The 18,201-nt window shown below is 44.4% G+C and overlaps 1 protein-coding gene across 3 annotated transcripts in view; it reads right to left on the bottom strand.

Annotated features, from left to right (window-relative positions):
* The window catches only part of FAM102A (family with sequence similarity 102 member A), a 57,858-nt gene extending 39,674 nt beyond the window's left edge, over positions 1–18,184 (bottom strand). The window contains exons 1-3 of one of the 3 annotated variants that reach the window (XM_029611535.1): positions 17,958–18,184; positions 3,977–4,097; positions 3,327–3,356 (exon numbers count right to left, since the gene is read on the bottom strand). In XM_029611535.1, the coding sequence (XP_029467395.1) occupies positions 3,327–3,356; positions 3,977–4,097; positions 17,958–18,103 (297 nt within the window). In that variant the 5' untranslated portion in view covers positions 18,104–18,184. Of the gene's footprint in view, positions 1–3,326; positions 3,357–3,976; positions 4,098–17,240; positions 17,425–17,957 lie in introns of those variants that run through there. The other 2 variants (XM_029611537.1, XM_029611536.1) reach the window with 2 other exon arrangements.
* Between the last annotated feature and the right edge of the window lie 17 nt (positions 18,185–18,201).

Genomic DNA, 18,201 nt, shown 5'->3' with positions numbered 1-18,201 from the left:
CATACAATCTAGTTTGTTGCAGTTTCCAGTTCAGTTTTTGTCTGCATGTTTATATTTATACTTTATGGTCTCTTTATTCTGTGTTTGTTGAGGGTCTTTCTAGGTTTTGCATGTGTGACCAATGTAAGGGATTCTGCTGGCATGGAGTTTCTCAGCAGAGATCTACAGCAGCCTGCCCCATGGAGCTGAGTTAAGAAATGTGTTAATTGCTTATTTTATGTATGTTTTATTATTGTAAACCACTGTGATCATACTTGGAACGACGGTATATAAATGCTTGTAAGGAGAGAAATAAATGGGGAGCAGTTGAGTGGCAGGGGCCCCCCTTCGTTGCCTTGAGAAGCTAGAAGGTAGTTCACAGGCAGGATTTAAAATGTATTAAAATTTATGGAAATTAGCATTTGCTTCCCCACCCCCACAAGTCCTTGAGTGTCCAGTCCTGGTCTGTGGAAAGGTTGTCAGAACCAGATGGACATTCTCATTTCTAAGCTAAATTTCTTGCCTAGAAAACAGCAGGATACTGTGGCTACTTTCTGGGGGATTTGGGGGAACTGGTTACACTTTGAATCAATACAATAGAAAGTACTACAGAACGCTAGCCCTGTTAGAGCCTAACTCATGAGAAACCCACAGAGGGACAGCTCTAAAAGAAAAGAAAAAAAAAAGATAAACACAGGGAGAAAGAAAGGGCTGACTCAAACCCCAGGGAACAATAATCAAGCCTGCAGCCCGTTTCAAGGAGAGGAGCTGTTACTGCACTTCAGGTTTAAAGTTAGTGGTTAGAAAGGGAGCGGCAAGCTCCATATTAGAGGGCAGCAGACAGGCTGAGCTGCAACCACCCAGACGTATTAGGCTGAGGTTACCTTAACACCCATGCAAACTGCTCCAGGTTAATTGGTTAATTTGTGCTTTGAAACCCCTAATGTTGGAAATGCTGAAAGCCAGGTAGTGAAAGCTCAGTACTTTGGAGCCACGCTTGATCAGCTCTGTTCCTGTTTGCTTCTGGGGAAACTGCGGTGATTATAAAACCCTCTCCTGAACTGTCTGTAACTTGTGTTGCAAGCTGTACAAATTAGAACCCCAGACTGTAAAGGCTGCTATAGTCAATCACAGTGGAAACTCTGGCACGGAATCCCCTTTCAGTCTGGGCCCACCTGCCCAGCAGGACTAGGAGTGGTACTTTTCTCCTTATGCTGGAATCTGCTTGGAAACTTAAAACTTGAGCTGGCTTAAGCCTTGCTACATACTATTTCAAAACATTATTTCTTTGCTTGAATGTTAGCTGTTACTGAATAAAAAAGTATCTGGGGAATTGAATTGTGGCTTGGTTTCAGAGTCATTACTAAGTGCAAGGGTTTTGGGAAAGAGATGTAGAACATTACAAGAGTTGCCACAAGGAGATGAAAGCCCAGTTCCAGGTTTTGTTTTGAGTTAACAGGGAGATCCCCACATGGTTGTCAAAGTGAAGTGGAAAATATTAGAAGTCAGTCTTCTGCATAGAGCCTTGCTTACTGCTTGAGACCGGTGTAAGGCTCATGACACAAAGGATTAGCCACAGGCTAGGGATGAGAACCCCTTTTCCTTACTATCAGGTCTATCCTGTAAAGTGCGGCCGCGTTTACCCTGCTCCTAAGCCGCGTTTTACTCACTTTCCGGCCGCGTTATCCCTTCCTGCGATCCCGAATCCACTTTAACCTACTCCTACCGCGTCCTAAAATCCCCGGCCAACCCCTTCCGCACGCGGCATGGATATTGCATGCAAACGAGCGAATTAGCTATTCCCTAGCATCCCGTAACCCGCGCCCCGACTATCGCTATCTTTCCCTGCCGTTTTGTCGCGCGTTTAACCTGCTAACTTACCGCCTACCCTGACCCCTGCGGTAGAGGCAGGGGTAAGGGTAGGTGGCAAGCTTTTCCCCAGCCCCCGCTCACCTGCCCCGGCCGCGATCACGGGTGCCGGTCTCCGGGGCAGCCCCAGTCCTCTCCCTCCTCCCGAAGCAAAAAAAAGCGAAAAAACCAAAAGCAAAAAGTAAGTCGCTTCGCCGCTGTCACTTCTCCCCTCCTCCCGGAGCAGGGCGCGAAAAGCAGCCTTGCTCCGGGAGCAGGGAAGAAGCGGCGAAGCAACTTACTTTTGCATCCCCGATCGGACTTCTCCTGCCTAAACTTACTTTTTTTGCAGCCGTCCGGTCCATCTGAAGAAGGTATCTTCCCCTCCCCGGGGAAGATGGATGCCAGCACGGGGGAAAGCGGCCCCTGTGCATTCAATTGGCTGCTCAAGACGTGACGTCACGACGTTTGGCGTCACGGCATGTGACGTCACGTCTTGAGCAGCCAATTGAATGCACAGGGGCCGCTTTCCCCCGTGCTGGCATCCATCTTCCCCCGGGAGGCAGGGGAGCCACGATACCTTCTTCAGATGGACCGGACGGCTGCAAAAAAAGTAAGTCCGATCGGGGATGCAAAAGTAAGTTGCTTCTCCGCTTCTCCCCTCCTCCCGGAGCAGGGCGCGAAAAGCAGCCTTGCTCCGGGAGGAGGGAAGAAGTGAAGGGACTTACTTTTTGCTTTTGCTTTTGGTTTTTTTCGCTTTTTTTTTTTTTTTTGCTTCGCCGCTGTCAGGTTCTCCCCTCCTCCCGGAGCAAGGCTGCTTTTCGCGCCCTGCTTCGGGAGGAGGGGAGGGGGGATTGGCAGTCCCGACTTCCTGGTATCTGTCATTTCAAATGACATTTGAAATGACAGATACCAGCGTGGCGTGAAGCGTTAGTTAGGCCCGCGCACCCAGGATACTGTATAGGCGCTCTATCCAGTAAAATGGGTAGCGCGGGCCTAAGGCTTCACGGGCCCTTCTTAGACGCGGTTTACATTTACATAAAATTAGTGTTCAGGATCGAGCGGTAGGTGTGCTGCACTGTGCGTGCGGCAACCGCGGGTGCCGCAGGCACTAACGCAGCTCTTCCTACCGCTCGGTACTGGATAGACCTGTATGAGAGGTTTTAAGACTTATGAGCAGGGAAACTTCTGGCCATAGAAAACTCATTGATCTCCATCTCCTTACATTCCTAACGACCCATAACTTGAAATTGCTCACTCTAACTGTAGAAATCCTCCCCACAGAAACCCTGAGCCCTACGCCTCACATCACACCAGCCCTGCTGCTTTCCTAGTGAAATCCCTCCACCAGGGCAACCACCAAACTGGGACTCTGCATGGTACAGATTTCTATCTTCTGGTGCTCAAATATGTGCAGGTTCCATAGAGAGAATAAGGTGTAGAAGCTAATTAAGACTGGGAATGGAGTGCAGTTTGTGGGGTGGTTTTTTTTTTTTTACCTTTGAGTAGGTTTTTCCTCCCTTCAGTTCCTGTAATAAAAATTCTGTCACTTTTCATTGTGGAAGATGAGCAAAACAACTTTTAACTATGCATAACATATCCCACCCAGAATGCCTGTCAGTATGTACCCTCCCACACCTCCATCATCAGGCCTTATAACCATGCAGCCCCCAGGCTCTCTCTGTATCACCTAGCACCTCATACCAACCCTCATTACAGCACTGTTCCCATAACCTTCCCCTTCACCGTGGTTTACACCACTCCCATACCCCCTCCCCCCCCAAGCCACCCTGTTTTCTCATACCCCTCATATTTCCCAGCCTTTTACTGCACATCTTAGCCCAGCTGTCACAGCAGCCTGACTTCTAACCTCTAGCACCTCCTCTTTATCTAGAATCCCACACAAAGCACATAAATATGAAAGCAGATTGACCCTTGAGTGCATCCAATATCCTATACAGCACAGTAAAGTGCAAAACCCTACATACAAGACACCACAATAAGTTCTAAACTCCAGCTTCCCCACCATTCCTGCCTTGAGGGATACAATACCATGGTTCAGTTAGATGCCCTTCCCTGACACCTTTCCCCTATCTTTCAGACTGTAAAAGGTACTGCTAATGATTTTCTGGATGCCGCCAGCACTCACCTTTCGGACAGATACTCTGCAGACACAAGGATCAAGCACACCTGTAGCTGGATTGGCACTCATTTTACAGATAAAGCTGAACAGTTTCTTCCAGTGCACACGATTCTCATGCACCTCCTCCCTGTATGCACAGAATAAAGAGAGGATTTAGCACAGATACCTCCTCCATGCACTCTGCAAGTGAAAGGCCAGCACTGCAGCACCTGGGAGAACTGTGTGTGTGTGTGTGCCCCAGAGCCAGCAACAGCACAGCTGGAGACTGAGTTCACTTCCTGCATGACATATGGCAGAGATCATTACAGGACTTTAGGTTAAAACAGCATCTGCCAAAGCTCCAGAAACTGCAATACACTCTCCAACAGGTACGTTTAAAGAACAAAAGATCTGGAAGTGTTCCAGGTCCACAAAAGAAAATGAAGATTAACTGAACTGCCTTGCTGGCAGCCTCCAGAACAAGCCTGCAGCTGATATATCATACATGCATGGATCAGTGCCTTAGGATTTCCCATCTAAATGCCACACACAGAGTTCTCCAGGGCCAGGGGTGAAAGTTCCTGGCAGGGTCTAAATGCTGCAAGCATGAACATAACTAGGATTTTCCAGCTGAATGCAGCTCTGGCATCCTTGAGATGCCTAGATTTTTTATTTAATTATTAAATAAAGTCATGTGGTTGCTGTCTTAGTACAGCTGACTTATTTCTATAAAAAAAAGCTCTGGAATTTGTTGCCAGAGGATGTGGTTAGTGCAGTTAGTGTAGCTGGGTTAAAAACGTTTTGGATAAGTTCTTGGAGGAGAAGTCCATTAATGGCTATTAATCAAGTTTACTTAGGGAATAGCCACTGCTATTAATTGCATCAGTAGCATGGGATCTTCTTAGTGTTTGGGTAATTGCCAGGTTCTTGTGGCCTGGTTTTGGCCTCTGTTGGAAACAGGATGCTGGGCTTGATGGACCCTTGGTCTGACCCAGCATGGCAATTTCTTATGTTCTTATTAACTAATTAAAGTACTCACTGTCTAGTGAATCACGTGAGTAATTTTAACCCCCAGAATCTGCTGCAATAATGACAGCAGCAAATTATGCCTGCTTTCTCTACAAGCAACTTTTCTGCTGGAAATAATGGGATAGATTTCATAAACTTGCGCAAACGCGTACTTTTGTTCGCGCACCAGGCGCGAACAAGAGTACGCGGAATTTCAATAGATACGCGCGTATCCATTAAAATCCGGGATCGGCGCGCGCGCAAGGCTGCCCAAAATCGGCAGCCTGCGTGCGCCGAGTCGTGCAGCCTTCCTCCGTTCCCTCCCCTCCCCCCACCTTCCCCTCCCTAACCCACTCCCCCGGCCCTATCTAACCCCCCCTTACCTCTGTCATGAAAGTTACGCCTGCTTGAGGCAGGCGTAACTTTGCGCGCGCCATGTTCCGGTCCGGGGGTTGGTCCGGAGGCCGCATCCACGCCCCTGGGCCGAAACCACACTCGCGGCGCCACCCCCGGATGACACGCCATCCGCGTCATGCCCCCCGATGATGCACAGATCGCAACACACCCCCTGTCACGCCCCCCCAGGAAAGCCCCGGGACTTACGCGCATCCCGGGGCTTTGTGTGCGCTGGAAGCCTATGCAACATAGGTTCGGCGCGTGCATGGGGTGTTTGGGCCAGGTTTTCGGGGGGTACGCGCGTACCCCTTTGAAAATCTGGCCCAATGTGCATAGTTTTCATTTAACAAAACTATGTGTGGTGTTTAATCCCCTACCGCCTCCCCATTCCCACGAATGCCCCTAGTGTAGAATGCTGTGGGTAATTTTGACTACGTCAATGGTAGAGAATAAGCAAAGCCCCCATATCTATGGTATAACACAGTTTTATCCATGGAAATGACTTTCGTTATTGTCCCCTAAAGGTTTATGACTAAACTCCATCTTGTGCACCTGACTAGCTTTCCTTACCTGCAATACTGAGTGACAGTTTAGTAATTAACAATTTGGAAGGATAATATGAAACAATTATTCTGTGCCTGCAGGTTGGCAGGGAGCTCAGGTTTTCCCTTTGACCCCCTCTCCCTTTGTTTCTGCGGCTTCACCTTGAAAAACAAAAAACAACCAAAACCCAAAAACAATCCCAAACTGCTGAGTTTGTTCGTATAGAAAAACCCAAGTGGTTGCCAAATCTGTCTTCATGGAATCATCTACTCTCCAGTTGGGTTTTCAGGATCTCCACCATAAACATGCATGAGATATATATGCAGATGCTTTTCACCCGTATTCATAGAAACAGAAGATGTCAGCCGAAAAGGACCACTTGGTCTATCCTCTTTTGTCGCTAATGCCATTTTACTCTGCTGTCAGAGGTTTAACTGCCTCTTCTTCCTCCCACTTTTGATCTTTTGTGTCTGTTCTACACATCCTTGAATTCTGCCACCGTTCTTGGCTCCTGTAACCTCCGCTGGAAACTGTTTTGAGATATCCACCTGTTGAGTTTGAGGATCCTTAGACTGAGGTGGGGGTTGACGCAACCTGCACGGAGGAACCCTGCAGGTCCCCACCATCAGCAGGCGGACCCGGAGGGAGCAGAGGCCCAGCTGGAGCTTCGCCTTTAGCCGCTCACATTCCCCTCAGGTTGAAACTTTGGGTGACAAGATCCGTCGAGATAGCTGGGTTGAGGTAGGCGTAGGTGAGGCAGGCAGTGTTCAAGAATACCCAGGAGTCAGGCAGTGATCAGTGGTGGGTGTCCGTCCAAAGGAAATGGAGGGATGGTAAGGGGAAACCAGACGGGCAATTCAGGAGGCAGAGGAGGACCGAAGAACGAAGACAGAGAGAGCTGGGACCGAAGACAGGAATATTGTGTCATCATGTACTACTTGCAAGTAGGAAGACCCATTGCCGAGGCGCTGGAGCAGTGTCAGGAGAGGTCGTTTATAGGCTAAAGTGGCGATGTTATCAGGGAGCACCCGGAGCCTTTTCGCACTGTGGGTTCTTTTAGTCAAATGTAGTCAGGCGCGCCCTAGAGGGAGCGGGACCAACTGAGGATGGCAGCGTCTTGCCACGTGGTTCGGCTGCAGCAAGATACAGTACATACATTTACATCAGTGTGCTTCTTTTAGTATTACTGATGAGTTGCACTGGAGAACTCATAGTTTAGTGGTACAAAGTGCAGACAGACCCTGGAGGTAAACTGGTTCCGGTCTGCCATAGACTTAGGACTGGGGAGAAGATTCCCCTTTCAGCAGGACAGTGATCCAAAGCACAAAACAAAAGCAGCAATGGAGTGGCTCAGTAAGAAGAAAGTGAACATCCTCGAGTGACCCAGTCAAAGCCCAGATCTGAATCCAACAGAAAAATCTGTGGCAAGACTTGAAGACTGCAGTCTGCAGACAACCCCCAGACAACCAACCTGAAAGAACTTGAGCTCTTCTGCCAAGAAAAATGGGCAACAACTGGACCATCCTGCTGTGCAAAGTTGATAAGACACCCTAAACAACTCATGGCTGTTATTGCTGCAAAAGAGGCAGCCAATAAGCATCAAAGTCGACGGGGGTAGGGGAAAGACTTATACAGTTGAGACTTTTTTTTATTATTAATTATTTTTGGAATATTTCTATGATTGTTCTTTCACAATGAAACTGTACAGAGTGTTGTGTAGATCAGCGAAACAAACAGGGCCGTGGAAACAATAGATGGCCGCTTAGAGCGCCATAGTTTTGGGGATGGCACGGTGATGGCATCGCTTTCCTCCCACCAAGGCAGGCTCAGAGAAGGAAGGGATGTCAAGTCATGTAGGCCTGCACAGGCGGAAAGGAGGAGATGCCATCACCACCACTGGAAAGTGCAAGCGCAGGCTGCAGTATTCGCTCACTCGTGGAGAAAGGAGGCGGCGGAGAAGCATCAGCCCATGTGGCTAAAAGGAGGAAAAAGGAGCAGGAAGCAGCATCAACCACCCGTGGCCCAAAGAAAGAGAGACCCCCTTCAGCCGTAGCAGCTGCAGGAGGAAGGTGCTGCTGCCGCTTGTGCTTCCAGAGGGGGAGAAGAGCGAGTGAGAGAAGAAGTGTATGTGTGACTGAGTGTGCGTGCAAGAGAGATTGTGTGTCTATGTGAGAGAAAGCGAGAAACAGCGCATGTGTGTGTGTGTGTGTGTGTGTGTGCGCGCAATCGGGGGTTGTCAAGGCAATCTGCTGCCTGAAGCGAGGGATGAGAGGGCCCCCCCCCCCACCCCACCAAGGCACGGCATAGGTCAAATCACCGAGAGGGCCAAGGGAGGTGTGGGGGGAGAGTCTCTTGCAGCCTGGCCCTTTCAGTGATTTTAAATGCTGCACAAGGGGAAAGCAGGGGTCAGAGTTCCCAGAGGAGTGGCAGAAACCGTGTCAGTGATAATGTTTCTAGGAAGCTGGCAACCCTGCCACTTTCCCAGGAACCCTATGACCTGCCTCAGACATTTCCTCAGCGTTTGCCCACTGGAGACGTGGGAGATCTGTGTGTGGCGCACTTCCTCCAGGTCAGTGCAAGGGGATTAGGTGCCCTAGGCGAACTTTACAGCTCTGCTTCCCCTCCTTCCCTGCCCTCACCACACACATTTAAAACTGTACGTTTATAATAAGAGGTTTTACATGAAAAAGGAAACATCCAAAGTCTTCCGAGGTAAAAGTAACAAAACAACAACATGTATGTTATTTTTACATGCTCCGCTGTGGCACCATGCAAAAAACCCTGCAAAAATGAGACCCTTGGAACCCATATGGTATTAGGCATATTATTTAATTTATTTAAAATCTTTTCTATGCCGTCGTTTAGTAATGTACCATCACAACGGTTTACATAGAGGCACATATTTAGTTTGGTTAAAAAAAATGTATCTATGAAAGTGCCATTACAGTGTCGGTACATGCTTATATAATATAAGTTATATGGATCTAGTCCATTTATATGATTAATAGGGAAATCATACAAGAATGTGCTTAAACTGAAGTTCTCCAACATTATCATTCGAGCATATAAAAAGATAAAAGAAAAGAACAGAATGTGCAACCACACATCTCGGTAACCTTGTTCTGTGTTTCTTATTCTCCGTTCTCATTGTAAAATGCTTTTCTGAATAGCCATGTTTTTAAGCTTTTTTTTTTTTTTTTGAAGAGTTTTGGATGACTCTGTAATCTTGTTTCTAGTGGCAATATGTTCCATAATTTGGACCAGCCAAGGATAGTGCTCGCTCTCTAACTTATTTATTTTATTTAAGAACTTTTACTATACCGACGTTCGTAGGGCACATCACGCCGGTTTACAAAAAACTGAAGCAGGTAGAAAGTACATTGAACAAGGGGGGCGGGTAAGGGGAGCAGGCGAGAAAAGGGAAGAGGGGGTAAGGGATAAAGACAGCTGGAATTATAGAGGCAGCCTAGCGAAAAATGACAGGAATTAACAATGATGAACAGTAACAAACAATAGAAAATTAACTATTTTACATAATTTCCTTGGTACATGTCTAAGGCAGGCAGAGTAGGGGGGGGGGGGGGGGGGGAGGAAGAAAAACCCCCAAAAAAAACCAAAAACAAAAACCGAGGGCAGGGAGGAGTGTGTTAACTAACTTGTGTTAGTTTTGCTGTCTTTACAGAGGTGATGATTAGTAGAGCTTTATTGGCTGATCTCAGATTTCTGTGGGGTACGTGCAAGCGAGGCGCTGTGTTTAACCAGTCGGCTTTTTCTTCATTGATTAGTTTGTGAATTATGCGTAATGTTTTATATTGCACTCTCTGCTCTATTGGTAACCAGTGTAGCTCGGCCAGTGTTTGAGTGACGTGATGATCTCTTTTGCTCTTGCCAGTGAGTATTCTGGCAGCAGAGTTCTGTAGGACTTGAAGTGGTCTTATTGTCAAGTACGGTAATCCTAGAAATAGTGTGTTACAGTAGTCTCTACTAGTGAAAATCAGTGCCTGAAGAACTGTCCTAAAGTGTTTTTTGGTTAGTAACGGTTTTAGCCTCCTGAGGACCATAAGTTTGGCGTAGCCTTCTCTAACTTTAAGTGATATGTGTTGTTTAAGGCTAAGTTCCGTGTCAATTATTACTCCTAGGTTTCGAGCTTTCTCGGCTAGATCCACTTTCTGATCATTTTTAAGTTTGATGGGGTTGTTAAGAGCATTTGATATGGGCTTGGCCATCAGAAAGTCATGAGTAAACTGAATTACAATTACAATATAGTAAATCTCCCATACCAAAACAGCACTAAATGCCAGCACTGAAACAGTAATAACCATACCTATGAAAAGGCAACACTGGAAATATTACACCAGGCCCTAAAACACCACTACACCTCCTAGTAGGGAAACAGAACAAGCTAGGTTGCTATAGATCCCTATATAGAAACTACATGCCAGCAGAGTACCTCTCTTCAATCAAACATGCAGTACACAGATGAATCCTCACCAAATAGAGAAACAAGCATGTGCAGACAAAAACTGAACTGGAAACCACAAGATTATGCAGCACAATAATGGAAAATCAAGAGAGAGGAAGTTTTGAAATGTAAAGTCACTTATTTCTGTTCCTCGATGTGTTCTGGTCTCAGTTGCTTTCTAGTAGTAAAACAAAAGCACCATCATTCCAACAATAATAAAATTAAGAAATATAACACATTAATCATAACAGTAAAACCATATTAAAGAATAAATATTTCAAAATTGAATAGATCATTCAATTAAACTTGAGAAAAAATTTAAAATATTCTTAAAAAACAATAAAATATTTCAAAACAATAGACATCAAATAACACCCAACAATTAAAACTAATAAGAATTTTAAAATTTTTTAGCCTCCATATCTTGGAATTTTTTGATTTCCAGTCATCCTGAGATTGTCATGGATTGGGGGAAGGGGGCTGCACAAATTTTATCCTCTCTCTTACACACACACATGCACTTACATATGCGTCTCTCATACATACACCCATATTCTCTCACACACTCCCTCTCACATACACAGGCTCTCTGTCCCTCACACTCACATACATTCTCTGTATGTGAGTGTATGTGAGTGTATGTGAGTGTGAGGGACAGAGGAGGAGCAGAGGAGATATGATACAGACTTTCAGATACTTGAAAGGTTTTAATGATCCAAAGGCAACGACAAACCTTTACCATAAGAAAAAAATCAGCAGAACCAGGGGTCACGATTTGAAGCTCCAGGGAGGAAGATTCAGAACCAATGTCAGGAAGTATTTCTTCACGGAGAGGGTGGTGGATGCCTGGAATGCCCTTCCGGAGGAAGTGGTGAAGACCAGAACTGTGAAGGACTTCAAAGGTGCGTGGGATAAACACTGTGGATCCATAAAGTCAAGAGGCCGCCAATGAAGAGTGGGTGACTCGCCAGAATGATGGCTACTGCCTGGACACAATACCCTTATTCAATAAACATACACATGGTTACTGTGACTCCAACATCACTCTAAGCTTCAACAGCAAGAGGAAATGTGGAAAAAAGGATTTGCACTCACAAAGCTGGGAGTAGCTGGCTTGTTACGGCGGTTACTACCCCAAACCAAATGTGCCTGATACTTCACTTTAGATGCATATCCAGCATAGCTCTCTGCTTCAACGGCAGGGGAGAAGAAAAACAACCAATAAGGGCTGTATAACATAGTCTGGGTTAAAACAAATAAGCATGGGTGTAGCTTGCTTATTGCGGCGGTTACTACCCCTACTACCCCCTAACTAATCAAGCTTGATATTTCACTTGGATGCAGCTCCATCACTGCTCTCTACATTAATGGTGGGGGAGGAAGGGAAATAGAACCAAGAGCTAAAAGAAACAGATAAGTATGAGAGAAAAAATGTGTGAAGCTTGCTGGGCAGACTGGATGGGCCGTTTGGTCTTCTTCTGCCGTCATTTCTATGTTTCTATGTTTCTGTCACACTCACCCCCACATTATAGTTACACACAGGCTCTCACACACACCCACACGTATACATGCACACAGGCTCTCACACAAACACACACAGGCATACATGTTCTCTCACTCACACACACACACACACATAGGCATACAGGCTTTCAATCACATACATGTATACAAACTCTCATATACACACACACACACACGCTGTCTCTCACATGCATACAGACTCTCTCACAACACATACACACATTCTCTCAGGGCCTCCTCTCTTTTTGGGCTGTGGCAGGATGGGCTCTGTTGTGGCCCTGCAGAGCCTTGTTCTTCAGGCCATGGAGGGATGTGGTTCACTGTGGCCCCACCTAGTCATGCTCTTTGGCAAGGTTAGGAGGCTGCCACTCACAGGAATGTTTTGGGGGCCACTTTTTGCTGCTCCCAAAATTTTGCCATCTGAGGCAGCCACCTCACCTTGCCTCATGATAGAACTGCGCCTGTGTGCAATAGCTCATGTTTGTGTGGGAAAGCGAGAGCATGTGTTTGGGTATGATTGAGCATGTGAGAGTGAGAATATCAGTGAGACAGTGAGTGTGAGAAAAAGAAGGTGCATGTTTGTGAATGAGAGAGAGCATGAGTGTATATGAGGGAAGAAAATTACCCTGTGTCTCTCTCCCCACAAGCACACTTCCCTCCTAATAATCCATAACAGTCACATGGCATCTGAAAATCAATTGTTCCCAGAATGGGAGAGCAGAGCATGTTTTTATCCTGATTAGTTTTAATTATCGTATGCTATTTAATGTGTGCTGTTTTTAAAAATGCTATTACTGTTTGGAAAATTTTTTTAAATGTTTATATGAGTTTTTAACTACAGAATTTTCTATTCATTAGCTGCTTGGAAATATGTATTTTTATTGACATGACTTTACTGTTATTGATGATTTTAAAAAATTGTACTTAAGGAATTTTGTACAAAGTATACAGAACATATAATTAACAAAAACAAGAAGATCAAATAAATCACAAATTGTTAATAAAGAAAAAACTAAAGTACAAATACTCAATTGGGGAGATCAGATGGTGTGAATAGAAGGAACAGATATAAAAATAAGAAGAAAAGAATTATTGTCCTGTGACATATTGGATCCAAGCTGCCATAATCTACAGTGACTTGACTATTAGAAAATAGCTTCCATTAAAGATAATATGATATTGCATAGTAGAATTGAAAGTTTGGAGAACGAATTGAGATCTGGTAACCTTAGATTACTTAATTTTCCAATTTCTAGACTACTTTCGGCGGATGAGTTATATAAAAAATGTGACTGAAGTATTGCAGTTTGAAGTAGAGAAAATACCTTTAGTCTCTAGACTATATTACCTATCTAAAAGAAGGATAGAGCAGAACCAGGAGGGTGGAGTGGATAATTTAGAAAGTCCAGGGGTTTCCACCTTTTTGGAAGACTCCCTAGACTTGATAAATTCAAGAGCAACATTGCTTGTTTCCTTTTCTTTGAAACGGGATAAAGACTTGTTTTTTTCTTAAATATTTTCAAAACAAAGATCGTAATTATTGTGGACAGAAAATACAAGTCTTCCCAGATGTTTCCCGTGCGACTCAAGCACAGAGGAAACTTTTCCTATCTATGAAACAATCGGTGTTAGATATTGGAGCTAGTTTTTTCCTAAACTTTCCGTGTAAATGCCAGATTTTGTTTCAAAATAATAAATTTGTATTTCTTGATCCATCCCACCTGCAACACTTTATCTTAGATAAGTCCCAAGCTTTATGAAAGAGCAGTAAGGGGAAATTTGATTGTAAAAGAGTAATGTCAATGTTGCAGAGTCGGTAACCCTTTTCTCCTCCAAAGATGTGGGCTAGAATACAATTATATTTTCTTTAAAAGTTGTGATGTATGAAATATGTAATACTTTGATTATATCATTTTGTTGTAAATGTTATAATTTGAAAAATATAAAATAATAATTTAAAAAAAAAAAAAAAAAAAAGGAAATATCAAACATATTTATCATTAAGCAAAGTTTCCAAATGTGATACATCCTAGAATACAAATCTAGGCTTGATTTACTAAGGCTTTTCTCCCATTCTCTGTCTATGGAAAAAAATACTTAGTAAATGAGGCCCTCAGCTTACTGTAACACAATAATGCATTTGCAAGAATCTTTCAAGAAAAAAAATTGAACCCAATGCTATAACCCTGGATTTCAACAATAAAATATTTGTCCTATTAGTACTTGATAAATCAGCAAATATATATATATATATATATATACACACACACACATATATACACACACACATACACACATATACACACACACATACATACATATATATATATATATATATATTATATATATATATACACACCTGTATACCAGAAAAAAATAGATCTATGCTGAAAATACCAAATCCCTATCAATCTCCAGAGCAAAATGAACTAGTAACGTAACAATCCCAATAATCTCATCCTGAGAACTCTCCAAGGGAGCCGAGACATCCAAAGGACTCGATATTTATGTTTGTTTCCAACATCCCTTCTGCTAGTGATCCTTTTTTAGTACTAAGTATAAAGTAAGAACATAAGAACATAAGACATTGCCATGCTGGGTCAGACCAAGGGTCCATCAAGCCCAGCATTCTGTTTCCAACAGAGGCCAAAACCAGGCCACAAGAACCTGGCAATTACCCAAACACTAAGAAGATCCCATGCTACTGATGCAATTAATAGCAGTGGCTATTCCCTAAGTATAATTGATCAATAGCCATTAATGGACTTCTCCTCCAAGAACTTATCTAAACCTTTTTTGAACCCAGCTACACTAACTGCACTAACCACATCCTCTGGCAACAAATTCCAGAGCTTTATTGTGCGTTGAGTGAAAAAGAATTTTCTCCGATTAGTCTTAAATGTGCTACTTGCTAACTTCATGGACTGCCCCCTAGTCCTTCTATTATTCGAAAGTGTAAATAACCGAGTCACATCTACTCGTTCAAGACCTCTATCATATCCCCCCTCAGCCGTCTCTTCTCCAAGCTGAACAGCTTGGAGAAGTACACCCTAGAGATTGGAGGTAAATGTGCAGAAAGTTCCAAATTATCCATAAGATATTTTAAATGCACCATAGAAACCAATTTCAATTTAGGAAAATGTATTAATCTTAAATTCCTATATCTTGATACATTTTTTCAACACTTCTGTTCTTGACATCAAATAAAGATTATCTTAATCAGACCCTTGTTTGTATATTGCAAGAAAGATTTGTGAAGAAAAAGTACTTAATCGTCTCTATACAGGGGAGGGGACAGGTATTGGAATTGAAGACCCCAGCATGGTCTTGCAAACTGCTTGAATCATCACTAGTTCTACCTGCTGTCCTTCCCAAATAGCCAGCCTCTCAGTGGAGCATGTTTTCCTAACAGGAGGTGTATTTGTGCTTTAGGGACTGGTGTAATATTTGCATTGTTGTCCTTTCATAGGTAGAGTTATTACACAGTACCATAGAAACATGTTGGCCAAAAAAAAAAAGACCGTACAGCCTAACTAGTCTGCCCATCCACACCAAATGCTCAGCTCTACAATCCCTACCACTCCCTCAGCGATCTCCTGTGCTTATCCCATGCTTTCCTGAATTCAGATACTGTCCTTCTCACTTCCAGCTCCATTAGAAGGGTATGCCATGCATTCACCACCCTCTCTGTAAAGAAATATTTCCTTAGATTATGCCTAAGTCTACCTCCTTTCACCCTCATTCCTTGATCCCTGCTCCAGAGATTCCTTTCAGCTGAAAGAAACCCACCTCCTGTGCATTGATATCATGAAGATATTTAAATGTCTCTATCATATTCCAGCTGTTGCTGTTTGAGTGATGGCAATCAATGCTGTTTTGCTATGGGAGGTTTATTATATTATAACTATAATTCAGTTTTCTCTGGGCTTTCTGAGAGCCTAGGCTCTGTGATGGCAAACTCCAGACCTCATGTGCCACAAACAGGCCAGGTTTTCAGGATATATAGAATGAATATGAATGAGAAAGATTTGCACACACTGCCTCCATTGTATGCAAATTTTATCTCATGCATATTCATTGCGGATATCCTGAAAACCTGGCCTGTTTGCAGCACTCGAGGACTGGATTTTGCCATCCCTGGCCTAGCTCACAGCCAACACATGTTGGCTGTGAGCTAGGCCACACACCTTGCTATAACCAAGCTAGGCCACACGCCTTGCTATAACCAAAGACAGAGCCTTTTCGATAGCAGGCCCATCGATCTGGAACAGTATCCCATCAAACCTCAGACTGGAGCCATGCCTTTTATCTTTCAGAAAAAGTCTTAAAACCTGGCTCTTTCAACAAGCCTTCCCTGAACCACCAATCACTAGTTGGCCTTCATTCCTACCCGGTCTGGCACTCCGTTTCTCAAAGAAAAAATAAATGGACTCTGAGACATTCAGGTTAAAGCACCGTCCTTAAGTTTTTAACTTGTACACTCTATGGTAAAATTTTTTACCGGCCTATCTTCTTTCCAGCTTGTTACAATCATCCAAGTTCTCTCCCCCTGTTGATTGTAACTTTGACTTATTCCTACTTATTGTTATCTTTTGTTTACGTGAATCTGTTACTCTAGTTTTTCCCTTGTTAAATTGTAAACCGATCTGATATGGTAAATTTACTATGAAGGTCTGTATAAAAAACTGTTAAATAAATAAAATAAAATGTTATAATGGACTTAATACTACATATGGGTTTCAAGTGTCTTTTTTGCAGGGTTTTCTGGTTTACACCACAGCAGTGCAATATATCTTAAAGACTGTACTTTTAATATCCTTTTTCATATAAAATCAGATCTAAATGCATAATTTTTAATTGTGTGTGTGTAAAAGGCAAGGCTGTAAGTTTCACCTAGAGTGCCTACTACCCTTGCACCAGACCTGGAAACAAATATCTACTTTAATGCATTTTGATTTTTTAGACAGTAGAATGTGAAACATTTACAAGGGTGCGAAGACTTTTACAAAGCACAGTATATATGTCTGCTGAAAGTAGCAGGTTTTGTGCTGAGAAAACCACCTACTTCTGCCATTACTAACAGGAACCTGTAAACGCACAGCAACCTGGTAAGGGATCACACACTATAGGGCTGGTGAAGAGGAAAGAATAAAAGAGGGGAAGTCAAAACCGGTTTCTGAGCAGAGATGCCCGAGTTAAACCTCTTCCACCCCAAGACCTGGAGCAGCCCACTGCATCGACGTATTCTCTTGCCCTTACGTAAGCCAAGAAGGTTTTATTTCTCTTCCACCACTTTCCAAAGAAAGAAGTTATTATCTAATGTACACAAGGGAGCAGAAACATTTCTCTGGCGCTTACCTTTTTCTTCTCTTGCATGGCTTTAGCAACATAAGAGCTATCATATTTTTAAATCTCAACTTCCCCAACCAGTCCAGAGCTCTGTTGGAAAGTAAATACAACTGTACCAGATGCCACTGAATCTCATAGTTGAGGCACAGTGTTGTCCTATGCTCAATCGGGCTTCTTTTACGTTTTTTTAAAATTCCGGTCCCAGAGGCAGAATTAAAACCTTTTGCAAAAAAAAAAAAACCGCCACAGAGCGTTCCTCCAGCCAACCACACCCCCGCAAACAAGCCACGCAACAGAAAACACTAAAGTGCCGACCCAGACTTGCCAGCATTCTGTTTAGGCTTTAAAAATGACCAAGGATCTGCCATACTTTCTCCAAGAAGAAGTTTTCCCTGGGTGACGCGCAGGGAGATGCCGCTGCGGCTTGTGGGGGAGGGGAGGACGCATCGCTGCCCATTTAAAAGGCCGAGATGCGCTAAAGCGCTTCGCCCCATTTTGTGTCGGGGAGGGGGGGCATAGTGTGCACAGCTGGCCTACAACATTTCTCCGTCTCCCCGAGCGCAGCAAACATTGCGGCCGGGACCAGGAAGGGCTCTTGCGCCCCGCCTGAAGTCAACAACGGAGCTCCATTGCCAGCACCGCCCCCATCCCCGCTGCCGGGGCTCCTGGGCCCGAGCATCCCGGGAAGGCTAAAGTGTCCTCCGAGTGACCCGTGCGAGGCGGTACCTGGGGGAAAGGCTGGCGAAGTCCCCGCCGTCCAGCAGCCGCACCTTGCAGAAGAGGACGCCGGTGACGAAGGGCACGGCCGCCAGCTCCTGCAGCGTCAGGCGCGTCTGGAACTTAAACCTCTTCTTCTTCAGCAGGAAAGCCATGGGCCGCCAGCAGCATCTGCCCCGTCACGGCTCGCTGCAGCCAAGCCGGAAATCCCCGGCCCCGCACGACTCCTCCCAGTCCAGCTGTGATAAGTGGA

This window comes from Rhinatrema bivittatum, chromosome 8, assembly GCF_901001135.1.
Source record: "Rhinatrema bivittatum chromosome 8, aRhiBiv1.1, whole genome shotgun sequence".
In the NCBI taxonomy this organism is placed as follows: domain Eukaryota; kingdom Metazoa; phylum Chordata; class Amphibia; order Gymnophiona; family Rhinatrematidae; genus Rhinatrema; species Rhinatrema bivittatum.
The sequence above is the reverse complement of the archived record's forward strand: the minus strand, read 5'-3'. Positions and strand labels throughout refer to the sequence as shown.